The sequence below is a fragment of the Aythya fuligula genome, chromosome W (assembly GCF_009819795.1).
Source record: "Aythya fuligula isolate bAytFul2 chromosome W, bAytFul2.pri, whole genome shotgun sequence".
Classification (NCBI taxonomy): domain Eukaryota; kingdom Metazoa; phylum Chordata; class Aves; order Anseriformes; family Anatidae; genus Aythya; species Aythya fuligula.
In genome coordinates, this window is record NC_045594.1 from 13,172,695 (window position 1) to 13,197,326 (window position 24,632).

The 24,632-nt window shown below is 50.6% G+C and overlaps 2 protein-coding genes across 2 annotated transcripts; one reads left to right on the forward strand and one right to left on the reverse strand.

Annotated features, from left to right (window-relative positions):
* Positions 1-345: 345 nt before the first annotated feature.
* LOC116501328 (olfactory receptor 14C36-like) lies at positions 346-1,791 on the reverse strand (the record flags this gene model as incomplete). The annotated part of the gene is made up of 2 exons (XM_032206845.1): positions 346-465; positions 1,327-1,791. Coding segments are annotated over 2 exons (585 nt in total), but the record flags the coding sequence as incomplete, so codon positions are not given.
* A 14,900-nt stretch (positions 1,792-16,691) lies between these two features.
* Positions 16,692-20,925, forward strand: LOC116501329 (olfactory receptor 14C36-like). The gene is made up of 2 exons (XM_032206846.1): positions 16,692-17,639; positions 20,752-20,925. Exons 1-2 carry the CDS (start codon positions 16,692-16,694, stop codon positions 20,923-20,925), a joined length of 1,122 nt encoding a protein of 373 aa, XP_032062737.1.
* Positions 20,926-24,632: the final 3,707 nt, after the last annotated feature.

A 24,632-nucleotide genomic window follows, 5' to 3' on the forward strand; every position in this document is an offset into this window, starting at 1 on the left:
ACATGTCTAGTTCATCTCTGTCTGTTGCTATGAGCTGTCTGTGAGACATGGATATGCTATCAGATCTTTTCCTCTGACAGTCTCAGCAATGTCCAGTGATTGGACAAGACATGGGAACTGCACACAGGAAAACACTTTTACTGTGAGTAATATCAAGAACTGGATCATGTTTCCAATACCAAGCACTCAATCAGGTTTCCCCAAAAGTGGGGGAGTCCTCCTCAACTGGAGATACAACAAACCCAACTGGAAACGGGCCTGGGCTGCCTGGTGCAGGTGCCCATGCGTGGCTAGTGGGGGTGGCTAGATGGGCTTTGGAGGTCCCCTCCAGTCTCAGTGAACCTATCACTCTGCAGAGCCTGGCACTGTTTCTGAGAACTTCTCTACAGTGTCTTCAAACCATCTGGACACTGGGTGCTCATGGGCAGAGGATCCTCTGGGGATGAACTCGTTCATGATGTAACCCTGAGGACAACATGAAGCAGGGATTAGAAATGTCAGCAACACCTCTGCCATAGCAGTGTTCTCTCCCCCTGCCTCCACTCTCCTGCCCCTTTTTCCTTCAGGATTAGAGTCATAAAGGACCTCTGGAGGTTTCCAGTGATAAGATCTGCTCTGAGCAGGGAGAACTTTCACATCAGATCAGGCTGCTTCTTCAGTGCTTCCTCCACCTCACTTTTGAAAGCCGTACTCCTAGGGGTGCTAGCTGGAAGGCCAGTTCTGATTCAGTGGTGCTACAAGACAGCAGTGTGGAAGAGAAGGGTGACCAGCACCAAAACGACCATGTCCTGATGCTGTCAGTGTTCGTGGGTCCAAGAAAGCGGTGACCCTGCCTCAAAGGCTGCAGGCAAGGAGTGCCTGCCAGGGCAGAAAAGGGCAGCCCCAAAGGAGGACACCAGGGCTTTCCACCACGTTGCAGCAAGGATCTTCACCCCACAACCACTGCTGTACCTGAGAAGAGTGTATGAGAAATGAGATCCACAGAAACTGACTACCTGCTGGTTCCTTTATTTAGTTAGTTACAAAGAGCTTAGCAGCACCTCTACATGAGGTCTTTGGGTTAGAAGAAAAGGTAGAAGAAGAATAGAAATATCTTAAATTTATAAAATAAAAAAATAAAAAAAATATTTAGCATATTGGAATAATATTGAAAAGAATGAACAATTTTTTAAATATACGAACAAAGATATTTCTGACTTGTCCACGTATATTTCAGGGAATGAGATGCAGAAGACGGGTTCCTCTCTGAAATACTGAATATTGCAATAACATCCTCAGTGCCTCCTTGAGCTCTTTATTCCTCATGCTGTAGATGAGGGGGTTCACTGCTGGAGGCACCACCGAGTACAGAAATGACACCATCAGGTCCAGGGATGGAGAGGAGATGGAGGGGGACTTCAGGTAGGAAAACATGGCAGTGCTGAGATACAGGGAGACCACGGCCAGGTGAGGGAGGCACGTGGAAAAGGCTTTGTGCTGACCCTGCACAGAGGGCATCCTCAGCACTGCCCTGAAGATCTGCACATAGGACACCACAATGAAAACAAAAAAAACAACACCTAAACATGCACTAACCAGAAGAAACCTGACTTCCCTGAGGTAGGCATCTGAGCAGGAGAGCTTGAGGATGTGGGGGATTTCACAGAAAAACTGGTCCACAGCATTGCCGTGGCAGAGGGGAAGGGAAAATGTGTTGGCCGTGTGCAGGACAGCAATGAGTAAACCACTGCCCCAGGCAGCTGCTGCCATCTGGGCACAAGCTCTGCTGCCCACGAGGCTCCCGTAGTGCAGGGGCTTGCAGATGGCAACGTAGCGGTCGTAGGCCATGATGGTGAGAAGGGAATACTCTGCTCCAACCAAGAAGAATAAAAAGAAGACCTGTGCAGCACATCCTTGATAGGAGATGGCCCTGGTGTCCCAGAGGGCATTGGCCATGGCTTTGGGCAGAGTGGTGGAGATGCAGCCCACGTCGAGGAGGGCGAGGTTGAGGAGGAAGAAGTACATGGGGGTGTGGAGGCGGTGGTGGCAGGCTACGGCGCTGAGGATGAGGCCGTTGCCCAGGAGGGCAGCCAGGTAGATGCCCAGGAAGAGCGCGAAGTGCAGGAGCTGCAGCTCGCGCGTGTCTGCGAATGCCAGGAGAAGAATCTCTGTGATGGAGCTGACGTTGGACATCTGTTATTTCTGGTCATGAGGTCCTTTACAAGGAAGAGAAAGGCAGTGATTGTGTACCACAGACGTAACTGACGAAAAACCCTTTCCATATTCTCATTTAAAATCACCAAAATATTGCCCATTTCCAGGAAGATATTTTGAAGCTCTCTTTCATTGATTCTGCCTGAGAGTGTCTCTGGGAGCAGGGGATCCTCTGTGGGCAATGGAAGAATCAGTCCTGCACTACTGCCAGAGGGAGTGGCATGGTAGCAACATGGTAGGAACATGGGGTAATCTCAGATTAACTTTACTGCTGATATCAAAGAGATTTCCCCAGTTTTGCTGCTAGTTCACCCAACTGCAGAGCAGATGTGTGGAGGTTTAGATATATAATTATTTGTTTTGTATTATTGGTTCTAGCTGCCCCACCACACTGGAAAATGGTTTCTAAGGCATAAATCCTGGGCATTCTGCTGCACTCCAAGTAAAACCTTGTGGATCCTCAGAGGCAAAGAGACTGTCCCTTCAGTGCAGAGTGTCAGAGACAACAGCCAGCCTCTCCATCAGTGCTGGTCTCAGCTGCCCTGTGAGAGCTGCAGGAAAGTTGTACTCAGTTGTTAATGTGAAAAGGACCTGAACACGGCTGAGGGCAGAAGAATCCAGGATCAAATTGCACATCTCCACACCCCTCACCTTGTCCCTGTACTCCATTTTCCCCAAGCACACCGAGGGCTCACGCCATGGGCATGTGAAACCCCCATCCCCAGCCAGCCTGGGAACAAGACCAGCAGCAGCACGGCCAGCTGGAGAAGCCAGGAGGAATGCCAGCGTGCTGCTGCCAGGGGAGGCAAGGCCAGGGAGGGACAGACGGACACTCAGCAGACCCTCCTGTGCTGCAGCTCTGCCTGCAGACGAGGCATGTCCTGCTCTTTGCAAATGATCTGTAATCACTTCAAACTGAGACCTCCCAAAGACAGAGCACTGGGCATTGGAGGGTTTGCAGCTCCTAAAGAGAAGCTAGGATAAAACCTGAGAGGACCACAATGATGATGTTGGTGTAGTCTGTGGGCTGAGGTGTAGGAAGGGACTTTATGAAGTTCATTGATGAAATATTGATCCCTCACTGCAGTGCTCTAGCAGTCTCAGTCTGCAGTACAAACCTGACCACCTATTACCATGAAACCAGCCTCCACTCTACTGCAGGTATCTGCAAGCACAGGCTACAGTAAAAGTCTTGTCTTTCAGGTAGCCCCTGCCTTGGTCTTCCTTTTGAAAAATCCAATCATATATAGCATTCTTTAAAACATCTTCTACTCCTACCTGGAGAAACAGAGAGACCCACCCTACCAGATGCTATCAGGCATCGGATGTGCCAGCTGTAGAAGACCCCTCTGGCAACCCCACCTGCAGTGCCCTGCTGCCAGAGCCTCACGGTGTCAGGAGCCTGCAGATGTGTCCTGCCACACGCTGCCCTCTCTTGTTGCGCTCCTCAGTGCCTCCAAGCCCTCTCTCCTTCTCTTGTCTCTGCGTGCCAGCTGCGGTCAGAGCCCCCAGCCCTGCTGCGCTGTGCAGAGGAGCTGCTCCTGGGCACAGCTGTCTCTCTGCAGCACTTGCCAGGAGCTGCCCTTGGGCCCAGGAGCCCGGCCCAGCTCAGCAGCACAGCACCCAACCATGGCATCGCTTGCTCTGTGCCCTTGGGCTCTTTTGAGGTGTCCCCAAGGCATCAGGGCTGACAGCTCCCGAAGGCAGCAGGGTCTCTGCTGGGGTGTGGTGGTTAAAGCAGACTGAAGTCATCACTGTCTGCTCCTAGATGAATTTCGGAGAGACTGATTTTATGCTCTTAAAGTTTGATTGTCAAACATGAGAACAAATATTTCCCTCCCTTAACTCCTATTGTGTTCCCACTGCATGGCAGGACACCTCAGCCATGACTGCCAGGGATCATTTCACCCCTCTGAATGTGTCCTAACAAGAGAGGGGGGAACCAAATGCTCTAAAAAGTTTTCCATGAAGGGAATTGGACACTAAGACACCATTTGTTTAGTTTTCCAGTAATCCACATAGAAAATCCTCTACCCATACAGAAATCTCTTCTTCCTCTCTTGCTTGACCAGCACGGTGACTGGGATGTGGAACACCCTCAACACTGTGCTGGTGCCTGCCAACAAACACCTGCATGACCGCAGTGCTTCCTGCTGGGGACCATGCCCTACGGTCAGCCCTGGGCTCTATGCCATCCCTGTTCTCTGCAAGGCTCGAGTAGTGGAAGGTCTGGCTCCAGAAGGCAGCTGTACATGAACCAGGGGAATTTCTCTCATGTACAGGAATTATTTCTTCTCCTCCCAGCTATTGTTCTGTGACCCCAGTGTCGTGGGCACCTTCTGTCATTTTGCTCTATTGCTGGAGCTGTCCTGCAGTGCCACGGTGATACTCATGGTCTTTGCTTTCATAATCTACATTTTGGATCCAATCTTCCTCTTCCCTCTCATGCAGTTTTCAGGTGTGTGTGTGTCCTGTATTGGCAGGCCAAGGCCTTATCCACCTGCTCTTCTGTCCTCACGAGTGTCACTGTTTTCTAAGATACTGCCATCACTGTCTGTGAGAAGCCCAAATACAGACCTCCTCAGAGATCTTAATGAAGCCCTTTCCTAAACTACCATCCTCCCAGTCAGTCCTCAGGTTGCCTAGAGATGGTACGGGAAGAGTGAGAGAGGTTCAAGTGGATCTGCCGATGTCATCGTAAGACCTATCTCAAAGACCTTGGAAAGGACAGATGGATCAAAGACTTTCCTCGAGACTTGGAAAAGGCAGATGTCAAGCGCATCTTCTAGTAGAGGGGCAAGCAGAAGGATGATTAAACCTAACCAAAGGATAAAATGCCAACCTTAGCCTTAACCCCCAAACCAGACCTAAACTGAAGTCCTCAAAGCTTGCCCTTATCCTAAACCTTGAGCAGGATCCTTAAGCAGAACACCAATCCCTCCCTCGATGATTTCCTGTTCCCTTGACCGTGGAGGGTGACCTCTAATCCCTAAACATTAACCTGATCATCTAACCCCCAAAGCCCTCCACCATGCACACAGCACATCTCAGCTTCAACCCCACTCCTATCCCTAACTTCAGCTGCTTGTCCCCTTGGGGCAGGGCAGGGACTGTGAGGTCCTGCAGCAGTCCCATGGCATTGGAAGAGGCATGTGAGGTGACAGGTATGTGATCAGATCAGAGACCACAAGCAGGAGCTGGCTGGGAATGCTGGGATGGGATCAGGTGTGCCTCAGGATGTGCTGGGCCTGCAGGAGGCACATGGCTGTGAAGGAGGCTGGGAGGTCACTTCTGTCTCTGGATCTGACGGACCTGCAGCAGGAAACGGCACAGATAGGGACTGTAAAGGGCAGAAGCATGCTCAAGGCATTGACGATGATGGTGAGGCACCTTCTGTTCTGGTCAGGTGGTAGACCACAGGAAGGCTGATGGGATGGGAGTCATGCTTGAGGTATGGCTCGTGAGACCATAGAATCAGAGAATGGCCCCTATTGTGAGGGACCTTAAAGGTCATCTAGTTTGAACCACCTGTTCCATGGATAGCGATGCCATTAGCAGTGATACCCCCCATGAGATCAGGTTGCCCAGGGCGTCATCTAACCTGCTCTTGATCAGCTCCAGGGATGGGGCATCCCTAAGGTCTCTCAGCAACCTGTTCCAGTGCCTCACCTCCCTCTGAGTGAAGAGTTTTCTCCTAACCTCTAGTCTAAGTCTCCAGACTTTTACTTTAAAACCGTTACCCCTTGTCCTGTCATACAATTAAGTGAACAGTCACTCTTCATCTTTTTTAGAAGTCCCCTTTGAGTACTGAAAGGCCACAAAGAGGTCACCCTGGAGCCTTCTCTTCTGTAGAATGATCAGCCACCAAGTATGATGGAGAGAGGCTTGGCAACTACATCAGCCAGCTCCCTCAGGACCCTGGGATGCATGTCATCAGGCCCCATAGACATGTACCTGTTTAGTGTCATCAGGTGGTCTTGGACCTGCTCTTCACTCCCACCAGGTGCACCCCCAGCCTCCATCTACAGGTTCAGGGAAATGAAAGACTTGGGAAGCCTGACTGGCAGGGAAGATTGAGGGAAAGACGTTGTGGAGTCCCTCAGCCTTCTCCATGTCTGTCATTACCCGTGCACCCTTCTCATCCATCAGAGGGCGTACACTCTCCTTGGCCATTCTTTTCTGAGCAGTGTATCTGTAGAATACCTTCCTATTTTTCCTTGCATCCCTTGAGAAGGTCAGTTCCATCCATGCCTTAACTTTCCTTATTCCATCTCTGCATATCCAAAACAGAACCATGCATGAGAAAAAAAAAAAAAAAAAAAAAAAAAAAAAAATGATTCCATAAATGCCATTTGGGAAACAAAACTTGTAGGTAGGAAGCGCATTTTTGTGGAGGTGCAGAACTGATGGGCACATTATGCAGGATGTTCCTAAGGATCTTTGTGTCCTTTTCTCTTCTAACTACCATGCCACTACTGTCTCAAGAATAGAGGAACCAACAGAGGTGAGACAGATACTCTGCAATTGTGAATGTCATCAGAAAGCTGATCCCAACAAGATATGGGGAGGTCATGAGCAGCCTGGACAATAGAGATGAGATATTTCAGGCTGGGAAGAAGAGCATGGCCAGCAGAAACTTATGATTTCATGGAGGTAAGAGGGTTTATGTAATGTGGATGCTGTGGTAACACTGACTTAAAACAGTCACAAACGGCCCTTACCTTACATGAGCCAGTAATTTTAATGCCTAAACCTAAATGCTACTACAGTACTCAGAAAGGAATCTTATTCTTTTTTTTTTTTTTTTTTTTTTTTTTTTTTTTTCTCTCTTGCTAAACCTAATGCCTTCCCTTAACAGTAACATGAAAACTCTCTGTTTAACCCTAGACTCCTTGGCAGACCTAAAAAAAAACCCTAACCTGTAGAGCTTATCCATACCTTAACCACAGACATGACACCACAAGCAGAACAACACACACTCCCACTAAAACTTTGCTTAGTCTCTAACCCAAAAAGAGAAAATCAGGTACCTAGATAGTGAGAGAGAGGTCATCTCTGCCTCAGTATTTCATGGCTCAGCAGGAGGAATGTGATGGTGGCAGGGACTGTGAGGTCACTTCTGTCTCTGCACTTGATAGGGCAGCTGCAGGAACGTGTCACAGAAAGGGACTGTGAGGTCACTTGTGTCTGGAGGTGACAGGTCAGCCTTGGCTTCTCCCTGGGAGCTGCACTTTTGGGCTGACATCTGGCAGTGGCCCTGCTAGGCCAGCAGAAGGCACCTGCTTGGCATGCTGACTGGGGGATCCCCTCTGCCTCCAGAGCCAGGAGGACCCAGACAGAAAGAAGGCCCCCAGATGGGTTGTCCTGTCCCTTCTGCTTGAGTCCATGACTGCACAGCAGCAGGCCCCTGGCTTGGAAGGTGCTGCTGAGGTGACTTGTGTCTGGTTGGCTGAGAGGCCGCAAGGAGCCTGCTGGGTTGGGATGCCTACTTCAGGAGTGGTTTCCACACTGGTGGAGCTTTCTTTGGTAGTAGGAAAGAGCAGGAGAGAAAAGACTGCTACAAAGTGCACCTTAGAAGTATTGCTGTGGCCATGTCATGGAAGAAATGTCCAGGGGAACAACTGGTCTTCCTGCTACACAGTGGGGCAAAGAAGGCATTAAGTACCTCAGCCTTTACCTAATCTCTAGATCATCACGAGATTTCCACCACATCTTATAAAGGATGATGATTCTCCTTAATCCTCCTTTATTTAAAGTATTTCTATAAGCAGTGTTTATTGTCTTTGACAGTCATAGCCAGATTGAGCTCCAGCTGGGCTTTGGCCCTTCTAACTTTGACCTGCACAGCCCCATAACATTTAGGACACAGCTCCCGAGAAATTGACAGCATGCATGAGAAGGAAGAACAGAAAAAGTAGAATCTGTCAGCCTTTCACCCACTGTTTTTCTGTGACTCTGTGTTGCAGTTCCATTCAAGTGATTAGTCCTGTATTATCCAAACTTTCCTGCAGCTCGTAATGCTCCTGTCTTGTCAGAGATAGCACAGTCACACAAAGGTTGAAGCATCTGCCTGCAGACATGAACGGCTGACAGAAAGGAGCATGAGTGTGGGGGAATGTTGAGAAACTGCAGGATTTTGCCTAACGTATCTTCTTGATGTTTACAAGGAGAAGGACCCAGTCCTGCACCAGAGGAAGAGTAACCCCATGCATTAGGGCAGACTGGGACCCTGCTGAGTGAGCACAGAATCACAGAATCACAGAATTTCTAGGTTGGAAGAGACCTCAAGATCATCGAGTCCAACCTCTACCTATCGCTAACAATCCCCACTAAACCATATCCCTAAGCTCTACATCTAAACGTCTTTTAAAGACTTCCAGGGATGGTGACTCCACCACTTCCCTGGGCAGCCTGTTCCAGTGTCCAACAACACTTTCGGTAAAGACGTTCTTCCTAACATCTAACCTAAAACTCCCCTGGTGCAACTTTAGTCCATTCCCCCTCGTCCTGTCACCAGGCACGTGGGAGAACAGGCCAACCCCCACCTCGCTACAGCCTCCCTTGAGGTACCCATAGAGAGCGATAAGGTCGCCCCTGAGCCTCCTTTTCTCCAGGCTGAACAAGCCCAGCTCCCTCAGCCGCTCCTCGTAGGACTTGTTCTCCAGGCCCCTCACCAGCTTCGTCGCCCTTCTCTGGACCCGCTCAAGCACCTCGATGTCCTTCTTGTAGCGAGGGGCCCAAAACTGAACACAGTACTCGAGGTGCGGCCTCACCAGAGCCGAGTACAGGGGGACGATCACCTCCCTAGCCCTGCTAGCCACACTATTTCTTATGCAAGCCAGGATGCCGTTGGCCTTCTTGGCCACCTGAGCACACTGCTGGCTCATATTCAGCCGACTATCAACCATCACTCCCAGGTCCCTCTCCGCGTGGAAGCTCTCCAACCACTCATCTCCCAGCCTGTAGCTCTGCTTGGGGTTATTGAACCCCAGGTGCAGGACCCGGCACTTGGCCTTGTTGAACTTCATGCAGTTGACCTCAGCCCATTGGTGCAGCCTATCCAGATCCTCCTGCAGAGCCTTCCTACCCTCGAGCAGATCGACACACGCACCTAGCTTGGTGTCATCTGCAAACTTACTGAGGGTGCACTCAATGCCCTCGTCCAGATCATCGATGAAGATATTAAAGAGGACCGGCCCCAGCACCGAGCCCTGGGGGACGCCACTAGTGACTGGCCTCCAACTGGACTTGACTCCATTCACCACGACTCTTTGGGCCCGGCTATCCAGCCAGTTTCTAACCCAACGAAGCGTGTGCCAGTCCAAGCCAAGAGCAGCCAGTTTCTTGAGGAGAATGCTGTGGGAGACGGTGTCAAAAGCCTTGCTGAAGTCAAGGTAGACCACATCCACAGCCTTTCCCTCGTCCACCCAGCGCGTCACTTTGTCATAGAAGGAGATCAGGTTCGTCAAGCAGGATCTGCCTTTCATAAAGCCATGCTGACTGGGCCTGATCGCCTGCTTGCCCTGCAAGTGCCGCATGATGACTCTCAGGAGGATCTGCTCCATGAGCTTCCCTGGTACTGAGGTCAAACTGACAGGCCTGTAGTTTCCCGGGTCTGCCCTCCGGCCCTTCTTGTAGATGGGCGTCACATTTGCTAGCCGCCAGTCAACTGGGACCTCCCCTGATAGCCAGGACTGCTGATAAATGATGGACAGTGGCTTGGCCAGCTCCTCTGCCAGTTCTCTCAGTACCCTTGGGTGGATCCCATCCGGCCCCATCGACTTGTGCACATCCAAGTGCCGTAGCAGGTCACCAACCAGTTCTTCATGGATAATGAGGGCCACATCCTGCTCCCCATCCCCTTCCACCAGCTCAGGGTACTGGGTATCCAGAGAACAACCGGTATTGCCGCTAAAGACTGAGGCAAAGAAGGCATTGAGCACCTCCGCCTTTTCCTCATCTCTTGTAACTAAGTTTCCCCCCGCATCCAGTAAAGGATGGAGATTCTCCTTAGTCCTCCTTTTTGTGTTGATGTATTTATAGAAACGTTTTCTGTTATCTTTAACGGCAGTAGCCAGATTGAGCTCCAGATGAGCTTTGGCCTTCCTAATTTTGTCCCTGCACAGCCTCGCAACATCCTTATAGTCCTCCCTAGTGGCCTGCCCACTTTTCCAAAGATTATAAACCCTCTTTTTTCTCCTAAGATCAAGCCACAATTCTCTGTTGAGCCACGCTGGTCTTCTTCCCCGCCAGCTCATCTTTGGGCACGTGGGGACAGACCGTTCCTGCGCCATTAAGATTTCCCTCTTGAAGAGCGCCCAGCCTTCCTGGACCCCTCTGCCCTTCAGAACCGCCTCCCAGGGGACTCCACCAACCAGTGTCCTGAGCAGCTCAAAGTCAGCCCTCCGGAAGTCCAATACAGCGGTTTTACTGGTCCCCTTCCTGGCCTCGCCAAGAATAGTGAACTCCACCATTTCGTGGTCACTCTGCCCAAGACAGCTCCCGACAATCACATCCTCCACCAGTCCTTCTCTGTTTGTGAAGAGAAGGTCTAGCGGGGCACCACCCCTGGTAGGCTCACTAACTAGCTGCGTCAGGAAGCTATCTTCCACTCTCTCCAGAAACCTCCTAGACTGCTTTCTCAGGGCTGTGTTGTGCTTCCAGGATATGTCAGGGAAGTTGAAGTCCCCCACGAGAACAAGTGCTGAAGATTTCGCAACTTCAGAGTCACTCTCCACTTCAAGAGTCACTCTCCATTTTTTTTATAAGCCCCCTTTAAGTACTGAAAGGCTGTGATGAGGTCACCCGGGAACCTTTTCTTCTCCAGGCTGAAGAGCCCCAGCTCTCTCAGCCTTTCTTCATAGGAGAGGTTTTCCAGACCCTTGATCATCTTCGTGGCCCTCCTCTAGACCCATTCTAATAGACCCACACCCTTCGTGTGCTGGCGGCCCCAGTCCTGGATGCAGGACTCCAAGTGGAGCCTCACAAGGACAGAGTAGAAGGGGTGAATCACCTGCCTCCACCTGCTGGCCACTCCTCTGCTGATGCAGCCCAGGATACAGTTGGCCTTCTGGGCTACAAGGGCACACTGCTGGCTCATGTCGAGCTTTTCGTTCAGCAGAATCCCCAAGTCCTTCTCTGCAGGGCTACTGTCAATCAGTTCTTATCCCAGTCTATCCTCCTTTGTGAGATTTCCCCGGCCCAGGTGCAGCACTTTGCACTTGGACTTATAGAACCTGCTTAGGTTCACATGGGGCCAAATTTCAAGCTTTCCCAGAACCACTTGGGTGGCATCCCTTCCTCTGTTGCATCAACTACACCACTCAGCTTGGTGTCATCTGCACACTTGCTGAGGGTGCACTTGACCCCACTGTCTATGTCATTGATAAAGATATTAAACAATACCTGTCCCAGGACAGACCCCTGAGGTACACCACTCATCACCAGCCTCCACTTGGACATAGATCCATTGACCACCTCTCTCTCGGTGTGACCTTCAGGCCAACTCCTTATCCACGGAATGGTGCACCCATCAAATGCGTATCTCTCCAATTTGGAGATCAGGATGTCATGTGGGATAGTGTCAAAGGTCTTACAGAAATCCAAGTAGGTGGTCTGTCTTCCATTGTTGTCTGATGTAGTCACTCCATTGTAGAAAGCTACCAGATTTACCCCCTGGAGAAGCCATGCTGGCTGTCTGAGATCACCTCTTTGTCTTGCATGTGCCTTGACACCGATTCCAGGAGGATCTTTTTCATGATCTTGTCAGGCACAGGGGTGAGGCTCACCATTCGGTAGTTCCCTGGGTCCTCCTTTCTACCCTTTTTTAAAAATGGGAGTGATGTTTTCCTTTTTCAGGTCACCAGGGACTTCACCCAACCTTCAGGAATCTTCAAATATGATGGAGAGAGGCTTGGCAACTACATCAGCCAGTTCCCTCAGGACCCTGGGATGCAAGTCATCAAGCCCCATAGACTTGTACTTGTTTAGTTTCTTCAGGTGGTCTCAAACCTGCTTTTCACTAAGAGCAGGTGGGACTTTGCCTCCCAGCCTCCACCCATGGCTTCAGGAAAATTAAAGACTTGGGAAGCCTGATTGGCAGGGAAGACTGAGCCAAAATGTTGTCAAGGCCCTCAGGCTTCTCCATGCCTGTCATTACCAGTTTACCCTTCTCATCCCTCAGAGCGGGTACACTCTCCTTGGCCTTTCTTTTCTGAGCTATGTATCTCTAGAATCTCTTCCTGTTATTCTTTGCATCCCTTGCTAAGCTCAGGTCTATCCGCGCATTGCTTTCCTTATTCCATCTCTACACATCCAAAACTGAAGTATTTGTGAGGGCCTGGAAAAAGAACTCGAGATCCATGGAAGCTATTCTGGAAACAAAACTAGTAGGTAGGATGCGCAATTTTGTAGAGAGGCAGAGCTGATGGGCATACTGGGCAGGATGCTCCTTTAGGCCCTTTTCCCTCCTGACTACAATGCCACTTCTCTCTGAAGAACAGAATAGCCCACAGACGTGAGACATATACTGCCTATGTCATGGATGTCATCAGAAAGCTGATCCCAATAAGATATGGGGAGGTCAGGAGCAACCTGGACACGAGAGATGTGAGATTTTCAGGTGGCAAGAGGAGCATGGCCAGCAGAAATTAATGATTTTGTAGAGGTAAGAGGAATCATATAATGTAGATTATGAAGCAACACTGACTTGTAGAGTCATGTATGGCCCTTACACTATTTTAACCAGTAGTCTTAATCCTTAAATCTAAATGCTCCTCCAACACTCTGACAGGAATCCATTTCTCTAAAGCTTGAACACAAGGTATCCCTTGAAGCAAAACTCACCCCATAGCCCCTTTCCATTACTTTTACTCTTTTACTCACCCTAATCCCTTTCCTTAATATTAGTATTAAAATACTCTATTTAACCCTCGGCTTCTAGGCAGACCTAAAAATGACCTAAACTACAGAGCCTGACCATACCCTAAACACAGAAGAACACCAAACCTTCCCAGTAAACATTTGTTTACTCTCTAACCCAGAAAGTTGAGCCTTAGTCCCTTGGGAAATAGAAAGCAGTCAGCTATGCCTGAGGATCTCATGGCCCAGCAGGAGGAATGTGACTGTGGCAGTGACTGTGAGGTCACTTCTGTCTGGAGGTGGCAGGTCAGCCTTGACATAGACCTGGCATCTGCACTTTTGGGCTGACATCTGGCAGTGGCCCTGCTGGGCCAGCAGAAGGCACCTGCTTGGCATGCTGACTGGGGGATCCCCTCTGCCTCCAGACCCAGGAGGACCCAGGCAGAAAGGAGACCCCAAGACGGGTTGGCCTTTCCCTTCTGCTTGAGTCCATGGCTGCACAGCAGCAGGCACAAGGCTTGGCTGTGTGTAGCCAAGAAGCTGCAAGGCCAGCAGCAAGTCCATGCCTTGGAAGGTGCTGCTGAGGTGACTTGTGTCTGGTTGGCTGAGAGGCCGCAAGGAGCCTGCTGGGTTGGGATGCCTACTTCAGGAGTGGTTTCTACCCTGATGGAGCCTGCTTTGGCAGTAGGAAAGAGCAGGAGAGAAAAAAAAAAAAAAAGACACAAACCACCCTAAAAGTTAGGCACTGGCCATGAGGAGGAAGAAAAACCCAGGGGAACAACTGGTCTTGCTGCTAGTAACAGAGGCAAAGAAGGCATTAAGTACCTCAGCCTTTACCTCATCTCTTGGCACCAGGTTTCCCCCCACATCCAATAATTTATGACGATTCTTAATCCTCTTTAATTTAAAGTATTTATATAGGCAGTGTTTATTGTCTTTGACAGGAATGGATTGATTAAGCTCCAGCTGGGCTTTGGCCCTTCTAACTTTGTCCTGCACAGCCCCATAACATTTAGGACACAGCTCCTGAGAAACTGACAGCATGCATGAGAATGAAGAACAGAAAAAGTAGAATCTGGAAGACTTCCACCCACTACCTTTCTGTGACTGTGCTGCAATTCCATTTAGCCAGTTACTCCTGTATTATCCAAACATTGGTTTAGTGGAGGACTTGTTAGTGTTAGGTCAGAGGTTGGACTCGATTATCTTGAGGTCTCCTCCAACCCAGACAATTCTGTGTGATTCTGTGTCCCCTGTACCTCCCAATGCTGCTGTCTTGTCAGAGACAGCACAATCACATGAAGGCTGAACTGTCTGCCTGCGGACAGGAACATCTGACAGAACAGAGCATCAGTGTGGTGGGAGCTTGAGAAACTACAGGATTTTGTCTAAAGAAACCTCTAGACATTTACAAGGAGAAGAGCCCAGTCCTGAACGAGAGGGAGAGTAACGCCACACATCAGAGCAGACTGGGACACTGCAGAGTACACAGGACGAGGAGGGCCTGGGCACCACAAGGGATGCCATATGAGCAGAGGTGCCTCCTCACGAGGAACCAGACCAGCTTCCTACAGAGCTGCCTCATGAGGAGCACGGCCACCAAAAAGATCTGAGTTATCATGCTCATATCAGATCCGGTATGACACCACAAGGACAAGTGTCTTCAACTAACCAGTGAAGAGGTACAGGTCTGGGATTCTCTAGGCCATCCTGGTTTGGAGAGGAGCAAGGGCTATGGCAAGGCTCAAAGTCCCAGCAGGACCCAGGTCTTTGTGTTCATGGCTATGGCTGTTGTCTCTGCCACTGAGCCCTTAGAGGAGACAGCTGATTGGTAAAGCACCAGGGCCTCATTGCCTCCTCGCCCCCACCCATGAACCAGGCAGGGGTCGTACCATTCTCCTGCACTTGGCCATGCACATCCCCATCTCCTACTGCCCCACAAAGAGCCCTGAGCAACCTGTCAAGGGAAAGGATCCCCCTTAAAATGGGATGGATGTCAAGTCCTGGCCCTTGTGCTTGGTGACACACATCCACTTTTCCTACACATCAGTGTCACCTTCACATTGCCTTTGTCTCCTTGTCCTCACTGCCTCCAGGGTTCTGCTCTAACGAGCTCCAAGGGAGGCTGTGTCAGTGCTGGCCTTCAGGGAGACACTGCAGGAAACTTGCCTCTGACTTGGACTTCTGGAGAGCTGTCTTCAATTGTCTCTGAGTGCCTGAGGTTCGTGGGCTCATCAGCAAAGCCCCCAGAGGGGTGATTGCAGTGCCTTGGGCTGGTGCTGTGCTGCTGAGCTGGGCTGGGCTCGTGAGCCCAAGGGGAGCTCGTGGCAAGAGGGCCGTGGTGCAGAGAGACAGCTGTGGCCAGGAGCAGCTCCTCTGCACAGCACAGCAGGAAAGAGACACAGAAGCACAGACACAGAGAGAAGAAAATGAGAGAGGGGCTGAAGGCAGTTGGCAGTGGGAGGATGCTGAGAGCTGCCTGCAGGAGAAACCTGCACAGCCCTTGACAAGGTAAGTGTCTGGCTGCAGGGCCATGCAACTGCAGATCCTGGAAGGGTCTCGTGCTGGGTCTTGTTTCTGGGAGGGCAGTGGGCAATGCAGTAGGCTTTGAGAGTCCTGCTGGGTTGCAGTGTGAGGTGAGGAAGTCTGGCAGAAGCTCCTTGGAGTGCCCTAAGGCAGGTGCCCCCGGTCAGCCCAGAACACCCTGCCCTGGCTGGCCATGCCGGGCTCTCTGTCAGCTGCCCTGTAGCTCCTGCAGCCATGGAGGTGCCCCTTGGCAGGGCCCTGTTGGTGGCAGGGTGCTGCAGGGCAGCGCTGAGCACAGCCGAGTGAGATGGGGTCTGTGCACATCGGTAGGGGGAAAGAAGAGGAGGGCACAGAGCAGCAGCTCCCGGCAGGGACAGCTGCAGGCAGCACAGAGGGGCAGGCGGCCAGAAGGAGCTGTTGGCAGAAACGCCGTGGCAGGGGGGATTCGGGCACCTCGTGGCCATGCCCTGCAGTGCAGATGCCTTCCCCTGGAGCAGCCCCTCCCTGGCCTCCTCTTCCCCTGCAGCCCATGGGCTGTGGGGCAGATGGGGGTAGAAGAGGAGGTAGAGCTCAGACAGGGATGCTTCCAAGCTCTGTCTGTGTGAGAACTTCACCTCAGGTGAGGTTTCTGTCCAGCTGCACTTGGACTGGGGCTTCTCTGCTCTCAGTTCTCTCCAGTTTCTTCTCAAGGAAACTCCAGAGCTTGATGGTCCTGCGGCTCAAAGACAGCAAACACAGGGTAGATTAGAACACGACTTGTGGGCAGTGGCCTGTGTAACTCTGCATTCAGAGGAGTTGTTTGAAATAACACTGAAAAGCTCATTGATCTGACCAGTGAACAGAACTTGAGCTTCCCCCATGTTCCTGATTTCTTTCTTTTCTACAGCAGCAAGGACTCCTCTGCAGTCTACAGCAGCCCCTGCTCCCAGTGCACTCTCAGCCAGCACCAGCTGGAGCTCAAGTAAGAGAGCTGCAGAAAGGTTCTTCTGAAAAGAGAGATGCTCAGGCTGGAGGGTGCTCTAAGACTTGCAATAAGTCTCCCTCAGAGAAGTGTGAACTAACATTGTTCTGCCTTCTCCTCTTCAACAGACAACTGTGTTCAATGTCAACAAATGCCCAACATCAGCTCAGTGAGTGAGTTCCTCCTGCTGGCATTCGCAGACACGCGCGAGCTGCAGCTCCTGCACTTCGCGCTCTTCCTGGGCATCTACCTGGCTGCCCTCCTGGGCAACGGCCTCATCCTCAGTGCCATAGCCTGCCACCACCACCTCCACACTGCCATGTACTTCTTCCTGCTCAACCTCGCCCTCCTTGACCTGGGCTGCATCTCCACCACTCTGCCCAAAGCCATGGCCAATGCCCTCTGGGACACCAGGGCCATCTCCTATCAAGGATGTGCTGCTCAAGTTCTCTTTTTTGTCTTCTTCTTTGGCTCAGAGTACTATCTACTCACTGTCATGGCCTACGACCGCTACGTTGCCATCTGCAAGCCCCTGCACTATGGGAGCCTCCTGGGCAGCAGAGCTTGTGCCCAGATGGCAGCAGCTGCCTGGGGCAGTGGCTTTCTCACTGCTGTCCTGCACACGGCCAACACATTTTCCCTGCCCCTCTGCCAAGGCAACTCTGTTGACCAATTCTTTTGTCAAATTCCCCAGATCATCAAGCTCTCCTGCTCAGATGCCTACCTCAGGGAAGTCGGGGCACTTTTGTTTAGTATTTCTTTAGTCATTGGTTGTTTTGTTTTCATTGTTTTCTCGTATGTGCAGATCTTCAGGGCAGTGCTGAGGATGCCCTCTGAGCAGGGCAAGCACAAAGCCTTTTCCACGTGCCTCCCTCACCTGGCCGTGGTCTCCCTGTTTGTCAGCACTGCCATATTTGCCTACCTGAAGCCCCCCTCCATCTCTTCCCCATCCCTGGACCTGGTGATGGCTGTTCTATACTCAGTGTTGCCTCCAGCAGTGAATCCCCTCATTTACAGCATGAGGAACCAGGAGCTCAAACATGCAGTGAGGAAACTATTTTATACCTCTTCCTTCAGCATTAATAATGTGCGTAAAATGGTAATAGGATTTCTGCAAACAAACACTCTTAGTGCAAATTCTTGAAAGTAATTTTCTTTATTATTATTTCCTATAATTGGTTGCTTTGATTTAATGTTATTCTAAGCCTCCTAATTATTATTTTATTATTATTATTATGAAGTCAATAATTTCAAATAACTTTACAATCATTATTCTTGTTTAAATAAAGACAATAAAGAAACTGGGACTATTTCATTAGTCTCTACTGCAATCTCTTCCCATCGCCAGTGCCTCCAGCAGTGAACCCACTCATCTAAAACATGAGGAACCTGGAACTAAGGGATGCAGTGAGGACACTGATTGAATACATATTCTTCAGCTTCGTTGACTATAACAATAAGCTTATAATCAGAAACACCTATTTTTTGAAAACTTTAAGATACATTTTTTTTTCTTTTTATTTGTCTGTGTTGTTATTTTCACTAGCTATTGTTTCAGATATAAATAATATTAATCTTAACCTCCTACTTGTTAAAGATTTACCTATAGAACCAGGCTTCCTGTGTAGGTAAACACAATAAAGAATCCAGAAGAAATTCATTGGTCTGAGCTGCCATCTCTTCCTATCCCCTCAGGAGCTGGGGGAGCACTTGTTGGGGCACTTGTGTTTTAGTATTTCTTTAGCCTTTGGTTCTTTTGTTTTCATTGTGCTGTCCTATGTGCAAATCTTCAGGGCAATGCTGAGGATACCCTCTGAACAGGGCCGACACAAAGCCTTTTCCACGTGCCTCCCTCACCTGGCCATGGCCTTCCTCTTTCTCAGCACTTCCATGTTTGCCTACCTGAAGCCCGCTTCCATCTCTTCCCCATCTCTGGACTTGGTGGTGTCACTTTTGTACTCAGTGGCACCTCCAGCAGTGAACCCCCTCATCTACAGCATGAGGAACCAGGAGCTCAAGGTTGCAGTGAGGAAACTGTTTCTATATGTGCTTCTTAAGCATCAGTGCTGTTAACATTATTGTTATTTGTATCATATCATTTTTTGTACTTAGTATTATTATCATATTGTAATAACAATAATAATCCTTTAAATGCTACCATTCTATTTTAAGTAACTGACGAGAGATTTTCATTTCATTTTTCATTTTGATTATTTTCATAACTTTTGACATTGTTTTAATTTATTAAGTAATTTATTTACTTTGACTATGTCTTCTAATCAATCATATTGAACTAGGCTTCCTCTGTAAGTACAGACAATAAAGAAGACAGCATAAATTCATTGGACTCAGTATCCCTCTCTTCCCATCTCCTCTGATTCTGGGGGAGCAGCCCCAGCATGCAGGAGGGGCTCAGGGCCAAGAGGCTCACCGCCCGCTAGGCTCTGCCTCTCTGCTGCCTTCGGGTTGGGGCTGCTGCTTCCCTGGAGCCATGGCCATGGCCAGCAGCAGGACGTGGTCTTGTCACTGCTACTCCCTTTGGCTTCCTCATTGTTCTCTTGTGCTTTCACATTCAACTAAGTCTTCAGATCTCATGTATCTTGCTGTCTGTACAGTGGCATCTCTTTCATTGCACAGCTCTTCCAAAGCTGGTGGAAGGAATATACCCAAGGAACTGCTGCATGAACGGACCTCTTGCTTTTCTGGCCTTCACTGTGGATCAGAATTTCAGAGTGCTCAGTGTAGTGCTGGACTGGGAGTTCCCTTCTTGGCTGGCCATGGCTCAGCAAACAATAACTGGCCTTGACTGGCCTGGAACTGTCCCGGTTGTGCTTAGTCTGATGGCAAATAACATGCTGGAGAGGAATGTGGAGCTGCTCTGTGGCTGGGCCAGGCCTCTTGTGCTGGCCTGGGGAGCGGGGCTGGCCCTGCGGGGCACAGGCACTGTGTGCTGGGGATCTGCCAGGCAAGAGAGCAGGGCTCCTGCAGCTTCACGGACCTCCATCTCTTGAGCCGGGTCTGGCCCCAGCGTGGGGACTGCTGGGGAGGCCCAGAGCCGCCTTTGTGCCAGCAGCTGCAGTGCCTTGCGATGGGCTGGGGCTGTGGTGGCCGTGCCCAGAGCCCTGCAGCAGCCTGCACTGGGCACTGCCCTGGGGACAGCACAGTCTGGGCTGCTGGGCTTGGCTGGGGAGAGGGCAGGGAGGTGGGGAGAGGTGGGCAGGGGCTGGGCTGGGCTGGGCAGTGCCCGCCAGAGGGCAACAGCAGCATCAGGGAGCGGTGGCAGCATGCAGGGGAGGGGTCCCAGCAGGGCTTGGTGCTGCAGAGCCAGGGCTGCGCCAAGGGAGCCCAGAGCTGCAGGGGCAGGGGAGAGGAGGCCGAGGGCCAGGGCAGCTGCTGCAGGGGCAGGGAGCTCAGCATGGCCCTTGCAGCCCCCTGCCCTGGGCCTGCCTCTGCCCTTGGGCTCGGCCTCGGCCCCGGCCTTGGCTCTGCTGGCAGGAGCGCTCTTGCCATGCACTTCCTGGCCTCCCCTCGCCTGCGCACAGCTGCTGCCCACTCAGGCTGCTGCCACAAACGTGTCCTCACAAGCAGCACCACCCCTTGGGCTGCTTCTGCTGGCCTCCCCAACCCCACTGCCTTCACTCCTTGTCTCTACTGGGCCCCACCCCACCTTCCCCACCCAAACTCTTGACTGTTGGCTCCATTCCCCTGCCCCATGGAATTACTGTGCTATGGCAGAACGTGTCTCCATTGGGCCGTCTACCAGACACAGCAATGAATACTATGAGCAGGACTAGAGGGGTCCTGCTTCAAGCCAGGGGGAGGCAGGGAGGAAAGGGAGAAACAGGTTTACTTGACTGTATATATTTAATGGCCTGGCACATCAGATCCACAAATGTATCAGGCTCTACTGCACAACGGTGCACAGAGTACCCTAATGCCATCAAGCTAGAAAGAGGTAGAACCCACCTGTATTTCTGGAGTGGCAGGGGCAGCCCATTAACTGTACTGGAGGCTGAAGTGAGTCTAACTGGGAAGGAATGGCAAAAGCACCCCACTGGGACTGGCCCAGAGGCTATGTGCATCCTTGGCATAGACTGCTTCAGGAGAGGGAATTCTGAGTTTCAAGAGGGCACCACCGGTGGGGCTTTGGCAGAGCTGCCTTGGAGACAAAGGACATGAAACAGTTGTCTACCTTGCTTGGCCTTCCACAGAATCCTTCTGTTGGGGGTTTGCTGAGGGTTGAAGAACAGCAGGTGCCAATGGCTACCATGGTGGAGCACCTGAGGCAGCATCGCGCTAACCGAGACTCCCTGATTGCCATCCATGAGCTGGGTCATCGACTGGAGAGCCAAGGTGTAGATGCAGAGCTTGGGAGCATGGTTTAGTGATGGACTTGTCAGCAGTAAGATAAATTTGCCTGACCTGGGTTACACGTCCCAGAGTAATGTCAGGCACAATGCAATTCTTTTTGCCTTCTGCATCTATAGCACAGGAAGTAGGACTTTGCCCTACTCCATTGACTGGGGAGGTCTTTTCACATTACTCAATTTAGGTTTCTGTGTCTGGAAGGGGAAAATTTTCCCAAAGAGGCCAAGATCATGGGTACAGCTACAGCCAATAAAAATATATTTTCTTTAGTTTTCACCCTGAGTTTTCCACAGACGATCCAAGAGAGTCCATGGATGTCCAGGTGTCTACTGAGATTCAGGCTGAATTTCTCAGGATTCAATGGTCATTTCAATCTTTTTATTTTATTTTATTTTATTTTATTTTATTTTATTTTATTTTATTTTATTTTATTTTATTTTATTTTATTTTGTTTTATTTTATTTTATTTTATTTTATTTTAATTATCTGAACACAACCCTGACTTATCTTAGAAAGGGTTTCATGTGCTAGGCTGGGCTGCAGTTACAGGGACAAAGACCACTGCTGGCAGTGGAGCTGTCAGACCTCCAGTCTCTGCTTTTCCTCCTGATGCAGGTCTCCATAGAAGTCACCCTGGATGAAGAACAATAGGAGAATGATCATCCAAACTGAAATGCAACAACATTCAGCCTTTGAAACAAGAAAATATATTTATTATTTGCTTTGTGAAATCTTTTCCCTTAACTACGTCATGGAAGCTCTGCAGTTAACAGCACAAGACATGAAACCTTGAAGAAAACTTTGGAGGAGATGTTAGGACTTTCTTCATTTTAATGAATTCCATGGTGTATTGTGGTGCTGAGTCTATGAAGCTCAGGTACTGAGAGGACAATGATGCAACTGCTAGAGAAAGTAAAGTCAGAAGGAAAAGCTGAAGTGACTTGGAGTATTAATGGGCCCCACTGAGGGCTGTTACTAACAAAGCCTCCCCAGAGACTAGTTAGGGTAGATAATTGGAGGCCATGATTGCAGACAGGCAAAGCACTGTGCTGAGAAAGGTCTTGGTTGGTTTTAGTGAAGCAGAAGAGCCAAGGCCTGACCCCAGCCACTGTGAGAGGAGATCCTGAACCGCCACGTCTGGCTCAAGGCTGTTCCTGTTGTCTGAGGGATGTGGTGGGCAGTGTGATGCCATGAGAAGAACAGTGGTATGACACCTCTGAGCTGCTGCACAGGGTTGCAAGGAATCAATGAGGCCCCATTGCAATGAGTATAACATCTCCTCCTAAGCTACTGCCAAGGGGAAAAACCTTCACGGCTGTTGGGCCTTCCCTTTTTACCAGCACCCTCTGCCTTCTCCTCTGTAGCTTTTCCTATGCTGTCCCACACATTGCCCTATTTTCTTGAAGTCTGGAGACATCCATCTCTGTTCACCATCTTGCTCTCATGCCTTGCTTTCACTGATGTCTTGTCAACCCTCACCAGCTGTTCCTTGAAACACAAAGCCAGGGTCTGATCAGAGGGTGACCTCTGGCACCACAGCATGACCCTTTGAGGGACATTTCTCCCTCTTTGTGACCAGTGCCAGCCTTTCTGGAACACTTTGTGGCAGTTTTTTTCTCTTCTGCTCTTTCTTGCTACCGCAGAAAGCTCCATCAGGGTGGAAACCACTCCTGAAGTAGGCATCCCAACCCAGCAGGCTCCTTGCGGCCTCTCAGCCAACCAGACACAAGTCACCTCAGCAGCAGCTTCCAAGCCAGGGGCCTGCTGCTGGCCTTGCAGCTTCTTCTGGAGACACAGCCAAGCCTTGTGCCTGCTGCTGCGCACTCATGGACTCAAGCAGAAGGGACAGGACAATCCATGTTGGGGCCTTCTTTCTGCCTGGGTCGTCCTGGCTCTGGAGGCAGAGGGGATCCCCCAGTCAGCATGCCAAGCAGGTGCCTTCTGCTGGCCTAGCAGGGCCACTGCCAGATGTCAGCCCAAAAGTGCAGATCCCAAGGAGAAGGCAAGGGTGACTTGCCTCCTCCAGACACAAGTGACCTCACAGTCCCTTTCCGTGACACGTTCCTGCTGCTGCCCTATCAAGTGCAGAGACAGAAGTGACCTCACAGTCCCTGCCACAGTCACATTCCTGCTGCTGGGGCAGGAGATGCTGAGGCAGAGCTGAGCTCCTCTGATCATCCCCGCCAATCTCCTCCTTGTGGTCCACAAGCTGGTCAGATCAGAGTGAGCAAGAGATTAAAGATAAAGGGAAGAGGCTATAGGCTGTGTTTTGGCTTCAAGGGATACTTTGAGGTCAGGCATAAGAGTAGTGGATTCCTGTCAGGGTGTGGAGTAGCATTTAGGTTTGGGGATTAATGTCACTGGTTAAAATAGGGGAAGGGCTTTACATGACTGTTTTAAGCCAGCGTTACAGCAGAATCAACATTGCCTGAATGTTCTAATCTCACAGAAATCATTAATTTCTGCTGGCTAAACTCCTTTTCCCTCTCTCAAATCTCACATCTCTCCTGGCCAGGCTTCTCCTGTCTTTCCCATATCAGTCATCTTCCTAGGGGCAGCTTTCTGATGGCTTTCATGATCTCAGAGTATCTTTCTCATATCTGTTGGCTACTCCTTTCTTGAGACTGACGTGGCACCTAAGTCAGGATGGAAAAGAACACAAAGGCTGTAGGTGAACCCTGCACAATACGCCCAGCAGTTCTTGTACCACCCCAAAATTTTGTTTCCTGCCTCCAACTTCTGGATACGGAATGGCTTCTGTGCACCCAGGCTATCTTTTTTCCAAACCCTCATGCATGGTTCAGTTTGCCCCAAGCATCTTGGAGGCAGTGGCCCCCTCTGTGTAGAAAACTGAAAGCAGTCCTAAAGGATGACTTCAGGCAAAAGCTGACACCTCTGACATGAAAACCCCTACCCAAGACCTCTTTCACTATGGGGCCTACCAGCTACTTAGGAAGAGCCAATCTCAGAAACGACATGCACAGCAAGTGCCTTCTGCTGCCCTTCCATGGACACTGGCAGATGTGAGCCTAAAGGCACAGATCCCAGCCAGGAGTCAAGGGTGACCTGTCAGCTACTTCAGAAAGCAGTCACCTCACAGGCCATTTAACAGCCATTCACTTCTGGCTGGACTTAGTGTTTCTGATGCACCACTGAGCTTATAATACCACACCTACAAAACATCCCCTTTTTGGGCCAGGACCTGCCCAGGTAGAAGTGATCTGGTTGTGATCCTCCAAGCTCATGGCACACCTGCTGGGCTCCCAGCCTCTCTGATGCACAGGAGCCAGTTCCGTGCCAGTCCCGGGAGATGCTAGGGAAGGAGGAACCTTGCAGGCAATGTTCTAGCACCATTCCATGTTGGCGGACTGTCAGCTCCTTGTGCACAATGAAGATCATGTTCGTATCCAGAAGCCGTGAGCCTGTAACTGGCTTAGAAGACACTCAGGAGAAGTGGCCTCCAAGCCCCAGTGCCCCAGCCCCAGCCCCAGCCCCAGCTGGCAGTGCTGCTCTGCAGAGTGAGGGGGCTGTGGTGCCTGGGGCATGGGGGCACTCTGCAGGGCCATGCTGGGCAGGCTGGGAGGCAGACCCAGCTCATGGGGTCACTGCCATTGCCCCAGGGCTGCAAGGAATCACTCCCCAGGCTCCTTTGCTGGGGCTGCTGTGTGCCCTGGGGCTGCAGAGCTCTCCTCTGCCTGCTCACAGCAGACTGAGCACTTGAGCT